This window comes from Salvelinus fontinalis, chromosome 3 (genome assembly GCF_029448725.1).
Source record: "Salvelinus fontinalis isolate EN_2023a chromosome 3, ASM2944872v1, whole genome shotgun sequence".
Lineage (NCBI taxonomy): Eukaryota > Metazoa > Chordata > Actinopteri > Salmoniformes > Salmonidae > Salvelinus > Salvelinus fontinalis.
The window spans coordinates 68,174,530-68,188,140 of NC_074667.1; the positions used below are offsets into that span (position 1 = coordinate 68,174,530).

A 13,611-nucleotide genomic window follows, 5' to 3' on the forward strand; every position below is an offset into this window, starting at 1 on the left:
AGTGGGCATTCTATGTTCATTTTCTATGTTGTGTATTTCTTTGTTGTTTGGCCGGGTGTGGTTCTCAATCAGAGGCAGATGTCTATCGTTGTTTCTGATTGAGAATCATACTTAGGTAGCTTTTCCCCACCGATGCTTTGTGGGTAGTTGTTTTCTGTTTAGTGTTTTGCACCTGACAGGACTGTTTCGGTTATTCACTTTATTATTTTTGTTTAGTGTTCAGTTTAAATAGAAAGTCATGAACGCTGCGCTTTGGTCCGATTCCTCTTCATCCGACGACCCGTTAGTGTCATTTGGGATACTACTACTACACGCACGCACGCACGCACGCACACACACACACACACACACACACACACACACACACACACACACACACACACACACACACACACACACACACACACACATTCTGTTTTGTTTGGTCAGAACACACTGTCCTACCATTCTGCCTGTGAAAACAACAAACAGCTGGCAGGAAGTGTGTGTGTGTGTGTGTGTGTGTGTGTGTGTGTGTGTGTGTGTGTGTGTGTGTGTGTGTGTGTGTGTGTGTGTGTGTGTGTGTGTGTGTGTGTGTGTGTGTGTGTGTGTGTGTGTGTGTGTGTGTGCGTGCGTGCGTGCGTGCGTGCGTGCGTGTGCGTGCGTGCCTATGTGTGTTTCACAAGATGACATGTCTTGGTGCTCTGAACTATTTCCCGCTAGAGGACACAGAGGAAACAGAGAATCATACGACGGATATATTAACGAGAAAGATTATATCATCTAAATATTAAACTAATGGTATCCACAAATATACTATAACCAAAACACATAATACTTATTCAGCCCTATTTCCCAGCCATGTGAATGTCCTTGATTTTACTGTTGATGGTACAGTGTAAAGTAACTGAGGTGATATCTGGGTTATTTTTCACCTGTTGATCTGGATCAGAACTGATTTCAGATTACAGTTAGAATGAGGGAATGATACAATGAACGGGTCGTCGGACTTTAAACCTTCATACGTGGAGGTAAGAATCTCAGAGACCAAGTTTCTCCTATTTTCAGAACAACTTGACTTGTAAAAAAACAGGGTGGATTTAGGTGAAGGGAAATGATATAGTGTAACAGTATAACTTGAGACCGTCCCCTCGCCCCGACACGGGCGCGAACCAGGGACCCTCTGCACACATCAACAACAGTCACCCACGAAGCATCGTTACCCATCGCTCTACAAAGGCCGCGGCCCTTGCAGTGCAAGGGGAACCACTATTTCAAGGTTTCAGAGCGAGTGACGTCACCGACTGAAAGGCTGCTAGCGCGCACCACCGTTAACTAGCTAGCCATTTCACATCGGTTACAATAGCAGGTGAGATTAAATGAATTGTGTGTGTGTGTGTGTGTGCACGTGCGTGCTTGAGCTAGTTTGCTTCTTCTGTGTATGTGAAAATGATTAATACATCTGGCATGGCTTTCATTTGCAAAGTTATTCCTAGTTATTACCTCACCGGGCTGTTTTTGTTAGATTATACACAGTACTGTAGTTTGGCTGACTCACCTTGGGTACTGTCTACTGCTAGACAAGATGTTGGGGGGTCCAAATGGACTGTAACACTTCCAGGAGAGGTGAAGCATGCCTTGCTTCGTTCTGAATGAAGCATGACTCTGTATCCACTGAGCTCTGGAATCTTTGTTTCTCTGTAGCTGCAGAGAGCAGAGTACTAATAGTTCTGGAATGTGGTTAGAAAGTTCTGGAATCTTTGTTTCTCCGTAGCTGCAGAGAGCAGAGTACTAATAGTTCTGGAATGTGGTTAGAAAGTTCTGGAATCTTTGTTTCTCCGTAGCTGCAGAGAGCAGAGTACTACTAGTTCTGGAATGTGGTTAGAAGGTTCTGGAATGCTGTGTAATGTACATGTCTGTCATTGAAGTCCTATGAGATGGCTGAAGAGGATACTTCATCATGGGCACTTTGAGCCAGGCCGTTCCTCTTTCCCCTCTTCTCATCCATCTCCTTCAGCAGACAGTGAGCCGTGCTGACAGGCGAGACTAGACCTAGAGACACACGTTTCTCAGACTGCAGCACAACAGCGAGAGAAAGGATACTCGGACTGAAGTCAAAATCAACTTTTTACATTTTATTTAACCAGGCAAGTCAGTTAAGAACAAATTCTTATTTTACAATGACGGCCTACTCAGGCCAAACTCTCCCCTAACCCGGAAGACGCAGGGCCAATTGTGCGCCGCCCTATGGGACTGCCAATAACGGCCGGATGTGATACAGCACGGGACTGAACCAGGGTCTGTAGTGACACCTCTAGTACTGAGATGTAGTGCCTGCAACCCTCGTGAGCCCAACTAACCTAGTCCACAGATGATGCAATCTCTGTTTTTACTCCACACAGCCCTTTCCCACCTGGACAAAAGGAGAACCTATGTGAGAATGCTATTCATTGACTACAGCTCAGCGTTCAACACTATAGTGCCCTCAAAGCTCATCAATAAGCTAAGGATCCTGGGACTAAACACCTCCTCACTGCAACTGGATCCTGGACTTCCTGACGGGCCGCCCCCCAGGTGGTAAGGGTAGGTAACAACACATCTGCCACGCTGATCCTCAACACAGGGGCCCCTCAGGGGTGGGTGCTCAGTCCCCTCCTGTACTCCCTGTTCACTCATGACTGCACGGCCAGGCACGACTCCAACACCATCCTTAAGTTTGCCGACGACACAACAGTGGTAGGCCTGATCCCCGACAACGACGAGACAGCCTATATGGTGGAGGTCACAGACCTGGCCGTGTGGTGCCAGGACAACAACCTCTCCCTCAACATGATCAAGACAAAGGAGATGATTGTGGACTACAGGAAAAGGAGCACCGAGCACGCCCCCTTTCTCATCATTGGGGCTGTAGTGGAGCAGGTTGAGAGCTTCAACTTCCTTGGCATCCACAACAAACTAACATGGTCCAAACACACCAAGACAGTCGTGAAGAGGGCACGACAAAACCTATTTCCCCTCAGGAGACTGAAAAGATTTGGCATGGGTCCTGAGATTCTCAAAAGGTTCTACAGCTGCACCATCGAGAGCATCCTGAGTGGTTGCATCACTGCCTGGAATGGCAACTTCTCGGCCTCCAACTGCAAGGCACTACAGAGGGTAGTGCGAACGGCCCAGTACATAACTGGGGAAACCTTCCTGCCATCCAGGACCTCTATACCAGGCGGTGTCAGAGGAAGGCCCTAAAAATTGTTAAAGACTCCAGCCACCCTAGTCATAGACTGTTGTCTCTGCTACTGCATGGCAAGCGGTACCGGAGTGCCAAGTCTAGGTCCAAGAGGACCCCCCCTCCCCACCCCTCTACACTGCTACTCTCTGTTATTATCTATGCATATTCACTTTAATAACTCTACCTACATGTAAATATTACCTCAATTACCTCTTTTAACCGGTGTCCCCGCACATTGACTCTGTACCGGTAACCCCCTGTATATAGTCTCGCTATTGTTATTTAACCTCTGCTCTTTAATTACTTGTTCATTTTATTTCTTATTCGTAATTTTTTTAAACTGCATTGTTGGTTAGGGGCTTGTAAGTAAACATGTCACTGTAAGGTCTACAGCTGTTGTATTCAGTGAATAATACGATTTGATTTGATGGCCCAGGGGTCTCTTGTGATACCTTCCTATTCCCCTTTGGGAAGTACGTACCATAGATTTGTGGACGGTACCAAATATGCCTCTACCAACTACATCCATCTGAAATTGTAACACCTACAGTGCCTTCGGAAAGTATTCAGACCCCTTGACATTTTCCACATTTTGTTACGTTACAGCCTTATTCCCAAAACAATCCTCATCAATCTACACACAATACCATAATGACGATGCAAAAACTGTTTTTTAAATTTTTTTGTTGTTCATTTATTACAAATTTTAAAATGTAATATCAAATTTACATAAGTATTCAGACCCTTCAACTCAGTACTTTGTTGAAGCACCTTTGGCAGTGATTACAGCCTCAAGTGTTCTTGGGTATGATGCTACAAGCTTGACACTCCTGTATTTGGGGAGTTTCTCCCATTTCTTCTCTGCAGATCCTCTCAAGCTCTGTCAGGTTGGATGGGGAAGTTGCTGCACAGCTATTTTCATGTCTCTCCAGAGATGTTCGATTGGCTTCAAGTCCGGACTCTGGCTGGGCCACTCAAGGACATTCAGAGACTCGTCTTGCTTAGGGTCGTTGTCCTGTTGAAAGGTGAACCTTCACCCCAGTCTGAGGTCCTGAGCACTCTGGAGCAGGTTTTCATCAAGGATCTCTCTGTACTTTGCTCCGTTCATCTTTCCCTCGATCCTGACCAGTCTTCCAGTCCCTGCCGCTGAAAAACATCCCCACAGCATAATGCTGCCACCACCATGCTTCAGTGTAGGATTGGTGCCATGTTTCCTCCAGACTTGACACTTGGCATTCAGGCCAAAGAGTTCAATCTATGTTACATCAGAGAGTATTTAGGTGCCTTTTGACAAACTCCAAGCGGGCTGTCATGTGCCTTTTACTGACGAGTGGCTTCCGTCTGGCCACTCTACCATAAAGGCCTGATTGGTGGAGTGCTGCAGAGATGGTTGTCCTTCTGGAAGATTCTCCCATCTCCGCAGAGGAACTCTGGAGCTCTTTCAGAGTGACCATCGGGTTCTTGGTCACCTCCCTGACCAAGGCCCTTCTCCCCTGATTGCTCAATTTGGCTGGGCAGCCAGCTCTAGGAAGAGTCTTGGTGGCTTCAATCTTCTTCCACTTAAGAATGATGGAGGCCACTGTGTTCTTGGGGACCTTCAATGCTGCAGACTGTTTTGGGTTCCCTTCCCCAGATCTGTGCCTCGACACAATCCTGTCACGGAGCTCTACGGACAATGCCTTCGACCTCATGGCTTGGTTTATGCTCTGACGTGCACTGTCAGCTGTGAGACCTTATATAGTCAGCCTTTCCAAATCATGTCCAATCAATTGAATTTACCACAGGTGGACTCCAATCAAGTTGTAGAAATATCTCAAGGATGATCAATGGAAACAGGATGCACCTGAGCTCAATTTCAAGTCTCATAGCAATGGGACTGAATACTTATGTAAATACGGTATTTCAGTCTTCCATTTTTTATAAATTTGCTAAAATAAAATAAAAACTGTTTTCACTTTGTCATGATGGGGTATTGTGTGTAGATTGCTGAGGAAAATGTTTTATTTAATCAATTTTAGAATAAAGCTTTAACAAAACATGGAGAAAAGACAAGGTGTCTGAATTGGATGCAAGTATTTGTCTTTACTGTCCAAATATTCGTTGAAGTCACTGTGTAATAGCTATGTGTGGGCATGTAAGATGTATGTGGCTCGCGGGATGTATGACATCATCATTTATTTCTACACATATCTCCAGTCTGATTAGATATTCGTTTGATTTTAATAATAATTCTCGTTAAACCACAAGGATGCTGCAAAATGAGACCTCAGCAGTGGAAACCCAATCTTTCACCTGAACCTCCTGCTCCTTTTCCTCCAACCTCCTCTTCCTCCCCCCCCTCATCCTCCTCTTTCTCCTCACCACTTTCCCCCTCCTTCTCTTCCTCCTCCTTATCTATCTCCTCTTCCTCCTCCCCCTCCTCATCCTCCTCTTTCTCCTCACCACTTTTCCCCTCCTCTTCCTCCTCCTTATCTATCTCCTCTTCCTCCTCATCCTCCTCTTTCTCCTAACCACTTTTCCCCTCCTTCTCTTCCTCCTCCTTATCTATCTCCTCTTCCTCCTCCCCCTCCTCATCCTCCTCTTTCTCCTCACCACTTTTCCCCTCCTCTTCCTCCTCCTTATCTATCTCCTCTTCCTCCTCATCCTCCTCTTTCTCCTAACCACTTTTCCCCTCCTCTTCCTTCTCCTTATCTATCTCCTCTTCCTCCTCCCCCTCCTCATCCTCCTCTTTCTCCTCACCACTTTTCCCCTCCTTCTCTTCCTCCTCCTTATCTATCTCCTCTTCCTCCTCCCCCTCCTCATCCTCCTCTTTCTCCTCACCACTTTTCCCCTCCTTCTCTTCCTTCTCCTTATCTATCTCCTCTTCCTCCTCCTCCTCTTTCTCCTCACCACTTTTCCCCTCCTTCTCTTCCTCCTCCTTATATATCTCCTCTTCCTCCTCCTCTTTCTTCCAAAGCCATCTTATACAGCAAGATGTTAGAGATATTTTCAAAGCTGGTTATGCTCAGGATTCAGGAAGACCTGTCACTCCTTCTGTGTTGCTGCACACCCTAGACTCCTGTCTCCTGTCTCTAGACTCTTGTCTCTAGACTCTTGTCTCTTGTCTCCTGTCTCTAGACTCTTGTGTCCTGTCTCTAGACTCTTGTGTCCTGTCTCTAGACTCTTGTGTCCTGTCTCTCGACTCTTGTCTCCTGTCTCTAGACTCTTGTGTCCTGTCTCTAGACTCTTGTCTTCTGTCTCCTGTCTCTAGACTCTTGTCTCTAGACTCTTGTCTCCTGTCTCCTGTCTCTAGACTCTTGTCTCTTGTCTCCTGTCTCTAGACTCTTGTCTCTTGTCTCCTGTCTCTAGACTCTTGTCTCTAGACTCTTGTCGCTTGTCTCTAGACTCTTGTCTCTTGCCTCTAGACTCTTGTCTCTTGCCTCTAGACTCATCTCTTGCCTCTTGTCTCTTGCCTCTAGACTCTTGTCTCCTGTCTTTAGACTCTTGTCTCTTGTCTCTAGACTCTTGTCTCTAGACTCTTGTCTCTAGACTCTTGTCTCTAGACTCTTGTCTCTAGACTCTTATCTCTTGTCTCTAGACTCTTGTCTCTTGCCTCTAGACTCTTGTCTCTTGCCTCTAGACTCTTGTCTCTTGTCTCTAGACTATTGTGTCCTGTCTCTAGACTCTTGTCTCCTGTCTCTAGACTCTTGTGTCCTGTCTCCAGACTCTTGTCTCCTGTCTCCTGTCTCTAGACTCTTGTCTCTAGACTCTTGTCTCCTGTCTCCTGTCTCCAGACTCTTGCCTTTAGACTCTTGTCTCCTGTCTTTAGACTCTTGTCTCCTGTCTTTAGACTCTTGTCTCTAGACTCTTGTCTCCCGTCTTTAGACTCTTGTCTCTAGACTCTTGTCTCTTGCCTCGAGACTCTTGTCTCCTGTCTCTAGACTCTTGTCTCTTGTCTCTTGTCTCTAGACTCTTGTCTCTTGTCTCTTGCCTCTAGACTCTAGACTCTTGTCTCTTGCCTCTAGACTCTTGTCTCTTGTCTCTAGACTCTTGTATCTAGACTCTTGTCTCTTGCCTCTAGACTCTAGACTCTTGTCTCTTGCCTCTAGACTCTTGTCTCTTGTCTCTAGACTCTTGTATCTAGACTCTTGTCTCTTGCCTCGAGACTCTTGTCTCCTGTCTCTAGACTCTTGTCTCTTGTCTCTTGCCTCTAGACTCTTGTCTCTTGTCTCTAGACTCTTGTATCTAGACTCTTGTCTCTTGCCTCTAGACTCTTGTCTGTAGACAAAATGTTTGGTCTTTGTGCTGGCTAAGTATAATTAACTGAAGTTGTTTACTCTGCATTTACTCATCCTCTCTGCATCCGCTTCCTCCCTTTTTAATGATCCCACAATGACATAGTTTAGGGTCATAGTACTGTATACATCTACTTTATAGGATTTTGGGGGAGTTTTCTCTGGTGGGGGGGAAGAGGGAGCAGTCAGGGGACAGAGGATACATGTAGAGTTGGCTCAGGAGGGTAAGTGGTTTGAGGAGTTAGCCAGGTACTTCGGTCAACTCTGAGTTCATCTCGGGATAACTGGCACCACGAAAGTAGCTCACCTTTTAGCTAGGTACATTTCTATGGCAACAAATCCTTCAGAACTAACCTGCTGCTGGGCAGGCTAACTCAGAGGATAACTCTGTTTATCCTGCATTCAGAACTAACCTGCTGCTGGGCAGGCTAACTCAGGGATAACTCTGTGTATCCTGCATTCAGAACTAACCTGCTGCTGGGCAGGCTAACTCAGGGATAACTCTGTTTATCCTGCATTCAGAACTAACCTGCTACTGGGCAGGCTAACTCAGGGATAACTCTGTTTATCCTGCATTCAGAACTAACCTGCTGCTGGGCAGGCTAACTCAGGGATAACTCTGTTTATCCTGCATTCAGAACTAACCTGCTGCTGGGCAGGCTAACTCAGGGATAACTCTGTTTATCCTGCATTCAGAACTAACCTGCTGCTGGGCAGGCTAACTCAGGGATAACTCTGTTTATCCTGCATTCAGAACTAACCTGCTGCTGGGCAGGCTAACTCAGGGATAACTCTGTTTATCCTGCATTCAGAACTAACCTGCTACTGGGCAGGATAACTCAGGGATAACTCTGTTTATCCTGCATTCAGAACTAACCTGCTACTGGGCAGGCTAACTCAGGGATAACTCTGTTTATCCTGCATTCAGAACTAACCTGCTGCTGGGCAGGCTAACTCAGTGATAACTCTGTTTATCCTGCATTCAGAACTAACCTGCTGCTGGGCAGGCTAACTCAGTGATAACTCTGTTTATCCTGCATTCAGAACTAACCTGCTACTGGGCAGGCTAACTCAGGGATAACTCTGTTTATCCTGCATTCAGAACTAACCTGCTACTGGGCAGGCTAACTCAGGGATAACTCTGTTTATCCTGCATTCAGAACTAACCTGCTGCTGGGCAGGCTAACTCAGTGATAACTCTGTTTATCCTGCATTCAGAACTAACCTGCTGCTGGGCAGGCTAACTCAGTGATAACTCTGTTTATCCTGCATTCAGAACTAACCTGCTGCTGGGCAGGCTAACTCAGGGATAACCCTGTTTATCCTGCATTCAGAACTAACCTGCTACTGGGCAGGCTAACTCAGAGGATAACTCTGTTTATCCTGCATTCAGAACTAACCTGCTACTGGGCAGGCTAACTCAGGGATAACTCTGTTTATCCTGCATTCAGAACTAACCTGCTACTGGGCAGGCTAACTCAGGGATAACTCTGTTTATCCTGCATTCAGAACTAACCTGCTGCTGGGCAGGCTAACTCAGGGATAACTCTGTTTATCCTGCATTCAGAACTAACCTGCTGCTGGGCAGGCTAACTCAGTGGATAACTCTGTTTATCCTGCATTCAGAACTAACCTGCTGCTGGGCAGGCTAACTCAGTGATAACTCTGTTTATCCTGCATTCAGAACTAACCTGCTGCTGGGCAGGCTAACTCAGGGATAACTCTGTTTATCCTGCATTCAGAACTAACCTGCTACTGGGCAGGCTAACTCAGGGATAACTCTGTTTATCCTGCATTCAGAACTAACCTGCTGCTGGGCAGGCTAACTCAGGGATGATTCTGTTTATCCTGCATTCAGAACTAACCTGCTACTGGGCAGGCTAACTCAGGGATAACTCTGTTTATCCTGCATTCAGAACTAACCTGCTGCTGGGCAGGCTAACTCAGGGATGATTCTGTTTATCCTGCATTCAGAACTAACCTGCTGCTGGGCAGGCTAACTCAGGGATAACTCTGTTTATCCTGCATTCAGAACTAACCTGCTACTGGGCAGGCTAACTCAGTGGATAACTCTGTTTATCCTGCATTCAGAACTAACCTGCTGCTGGGCAGGCTAACTCAGGGATAACTCTGTTTATCCTGCATTCAGAACTAACCTGCTGCTGGGCAGGCTAACTCAGAGGATAACTCTGTTTATCCTGCATTCAGAACTAACCTGCTGCTGGGCAGGCTAACTCAGTGGATAACTCTGTTTATCCTGCATTCAGAACTAACCTGCTGCTGGGCAGGCTAACTCAGGGATAACTCTGTTTATCCTGCATTCAGAACTAACCTGCTGCTGGGCAGGCTAACTCAGGGATAACTCTGTTTATCCTGCATTCAGAACTAACCTGCTGCTGGGCAGGCTAACTCAGAGGATAACTCTGTTTATCCTGCATTCAGAACTAACCTGCTGCTGGGCAGGCTAACTCAGGGATAACTCTGTTTATCCTGCATTCAGAACTAACCTGCTACTGGGCAGGCTAACTCAGGGATAACTCTGTTTATCCTGCATTCAGAACTAACCTGCTACTGGGCAGGCTAACTCAGGGATAACTCTGTTTATCCTGCATTCAGAACTAACCTGCTACTGGGCAGGCTAACTCAGTGAATAACTCTGTTTATCCTGCATTCAGAACTAACCTGCTACTGGGCAGGCTAACTCAGGGATAACTCTGTTTATCCTGCATTCAGAACTAACCTGCTGCTGGGCAGGCTAACTCAGGGATAACTCTGTTTATCCTGCATTCAGAACTAACCTGCTACTGGGCAGGCTAACTCAGGGATAACTCTGTTTATCCTGCATTCAGAACTAACCTGCTGCTGGGCAGGCTAACTCAGGGATAACTCTGTTTATCCTGCATTCAGAACTAACCTGCTACTGGGCAGGCTAACTCAGAGGATAACTCTGTTTATCCCGAATTAAGTGTTTGTTTGTGATGTTTTGTGTTACAGTTTTTAAGAAGGATGTATAGATTTTTGTAATACATTTGAATTTGTATCCTTCAAAATGCATGGAATTTCATTTGCATATATATTTTTTTAACAAATATATATTTTTGTATGAAGTGTCTGAGCGCCGAGTTAAGGGCCATTCCTCCCTCTTGCAAAGATTGTGTTATCATCCCTTTCATTCGAGGAAGACAACTGATTAGACTTAAATATTTTATGAATCCCCTTCCCAAAAAGTATAAAAAAATGTAGGAAGTAGAGCTCAGTTTCCATCTCATGTTGTGGGCAGTGTGCACATAGCCTGTTTTCTCTTGAGAGCCAGGTCTGCCTTCAGCGGCCTTTCTCAATAGCAAGGCAATGCTCACTGAGTCTGTACATAGTCAAAGCTTTCCTTAATTTTTGGGTCAGTCACAGTTGTCAGGTATTCTGCCACTGTGTACTCTCTGTTCAGGGCCAAATAGCATTCTAGTTTGGTCAGTTTTTTTGTAAATTCTTTCCAATGTGTCAAGTAATTATCTTTTTGTTTTCTTATGATTCGGTTGGGTCTAATTGTGTTGCTGTCCTGGGGCTCTGTGGGGTGTGTTTGTGTTTGTGAACAGAGCCCCAGGACCAGCTTACTTATGGGGCTCTTATCCAGGTTAATCTCTCTCTCTCTCTCTCTCTCTCTCTCTCTCTCTCTCTCTCTCTCTCTCTCTCTCTCTCTCTCTCTCTCTCTCTCCCCCTGTCTTTCTCTCTCTGTCTCTCTCTCTCTCTCTCTCTCTCTCTCTCTCTCTCTCTCTCTCTCTCTCTCTCTCTCTCTCTCTCTCTCTCTCTCTCTCTCTCTCTCTCCTTTTCTCCCAACCCCCCCCCTCTCCCCCTCTCAGAGTTGCATGGGAGGAACAGTTCCAGTGTGTTCTGGGACCGGGGTGTGAGTGGGGGTTACCAGGCCCTGCTGCTGGATGAGGACCGTGGCTGGCTGCTGGTGGGAGGAAGAGACCACGTCTACCTGCTGCACTCTAACAGTCTGGCTCTACCTACACGCACGGTCAGTACCTTACTACCTGGTCAGTACCTTACTACCTGGTCAGTACCTTACTATCTACCTGGTCAGTACCTTACTACCTGGTCAGTACCTTACTACCTGGTCAGTACCTTACTATCTACCTGGTCAGTACCTTACTACCTGGTCAGTACCTTACTATCTACCTGGTCAGTACCTTACTATCTACCTGGTCAGTACCTTACTACCTGGTCAATACCTTACTATCTACCTGGTCAGTACCTTACTGTCTACCTGGTCAGTACCTTACTACCTACCTGGTTAATACCTTACTATCTACCTGGTCAGTACCTTACTACCTACCTGGTCAGTACCTTACCACCTACCTGGTCAGTACCTTACTACCTACCTGGTCAGTACCTTACTACCTACCTGGTCAGTACCTTACTACCTACCTGGTCAGTACCTTACTACCTACCTGGTCAGTACCTTACTGTCTACCTGGTTAATACCTTACTGTCTACCTGGTCAGTACCTTACTGTCTACCTGGTCAGTACCTTACTACCTACCTGGTCAGTACCTTACTATCTACCTGGTAAGTACATCACTACCTACCTGGTCAGTACCTTACTGTCTACCTGGTCAGTACCTTACTACCTACCTGGTCAGTACCTTACTGTCTACCTGGTCAGTACCTTACTACCTACCTGGTCAGTACCTTACTGTCTACCTGGTCAGTACCTCACTACCTACCTGGTCAGTACCTTACTACCTACCTGGTCAGTACCTTACTACCTACCTGGTCAGTACCTTACTATCTACCTGGTCAGTACCTTACTACCTACCTGGTCAGTACCTTACTACCTATCTGGTTAATACCTTACTGTCTACCTGGTCAGTACCTTACTGTTTACCTGGTCAGTACCTTACTGTCTACCTGGTCAGTACCTTACTGTCTACCTGGCCAGTACCTTACTGTCTACCTGGTCAGTACCTTACTACCTACCTGGTCAGTACCTTACTGTCTACCTGGTCAGTACCTTACTATCTACCTGGTCAGTACCTTACTACCTACCTGGTCAGTACCTTACTGTCTACCTGGTCAGTACCTCACTACCTACCTGGTCAGTACCTTACTACCTACCTGGTCAGTTCCTTACTACCTACCTGGTCAGTACCTTACTACCTACCTGGTCAGTACCTTACTATCTACCTGGTCAGTACCTTACTACCTACCTGGTCAGTACCTTACTGTCTACCTGGTCAGTACCTTACTGTCTACCTGGTCAGTACTTTACTGTCTACCTGGTCAGTACCTTACTGTCTACCTGGTCAGTACCTTACTGTCTACCTGGTCAGTACCTTACTGTCTACCTGGTCATTACCTTACTGTCTACCTGGTCATTACCTTACTGTCTACCTGGTCAGTACCTTACTACCTACCTGGTTAGTACCTTACTGTCTACCTGGTCAGTATCTTACTGTCTACCTGGTCAGTACCTCACTACCTACCTGGTCAGTACCTTACTACCTACCTGGTCAGTACCTCACTACCTACCTGGTCAGTACCTTACTACCTACCTGGTCAGTACCTTACTACCTACCTGGTCAGTACCGCCATGTCTACCTGGTCAGTACCTTACTACATACCTGGTCAGTACCGCCATGTCTACCTGGTCAGTACCTTACTATCTACATGGTCAGTACCTTACTGTCTACCTGGTCAGTACCTTACTGTCTACCTGGTCAGTACCTTACTACCTACCTGGTCAGTACCTTAATATCTACCTGGTCAGTACCTTACTATCTACATGGTCAGTACCTTACTGTCTACCTGGTCAGTACCTTACTGTCTACCTGGTCAGTACCTTACTGTCTACCTGGTCAGTACCTTACTACCTACCTGGTCAGTACCTTACTATCTACCTGGTTAATACCTTACTATCTACCTGGTCAGTACCTTACTACCTATCTGGTTAATACCTTACTGTCTACCTGGTCAGTACCTTACTACCTATCTGGTCAGTACCTTACTGTCTACCTGGTCAGTACCTTACTGTCTACCTGGTCAGTACCTTACTACCTATCTGGTCAGTACCTTACTGTCTACCTGGTCAGTACCTTACTGTCTACCTGGTCAGTACCTTACTGTCTACCTGGT

At 46.2% G+C, this 13,611-nt stretch overlaps 1 protein-coding gene across 2 annotated transcripts in view; it reads left to right on the forward strand.

Annotated features, from left to right (window-relative positions):
* Positions 1-13,611, forward strand: part of LOC129851366 (semaphorin-3D-like) — a 134,709-nt gene that overhangs the window by 84,890 nt on the left and 36,208 nt on the right. For both annotated transcript variants that reach the window (XM_055917857.1, XM_055917858.1), the window contains exon 3: positions 11,334-11,494. In XM_055917857.1, the coding sequence (XP_055773832.1) occupies positions 11,334-11,494 (161 nt within the window). The remainder of the gene's footprint in view (positions 1-11,333; positions 11,495-13,611) is intronic.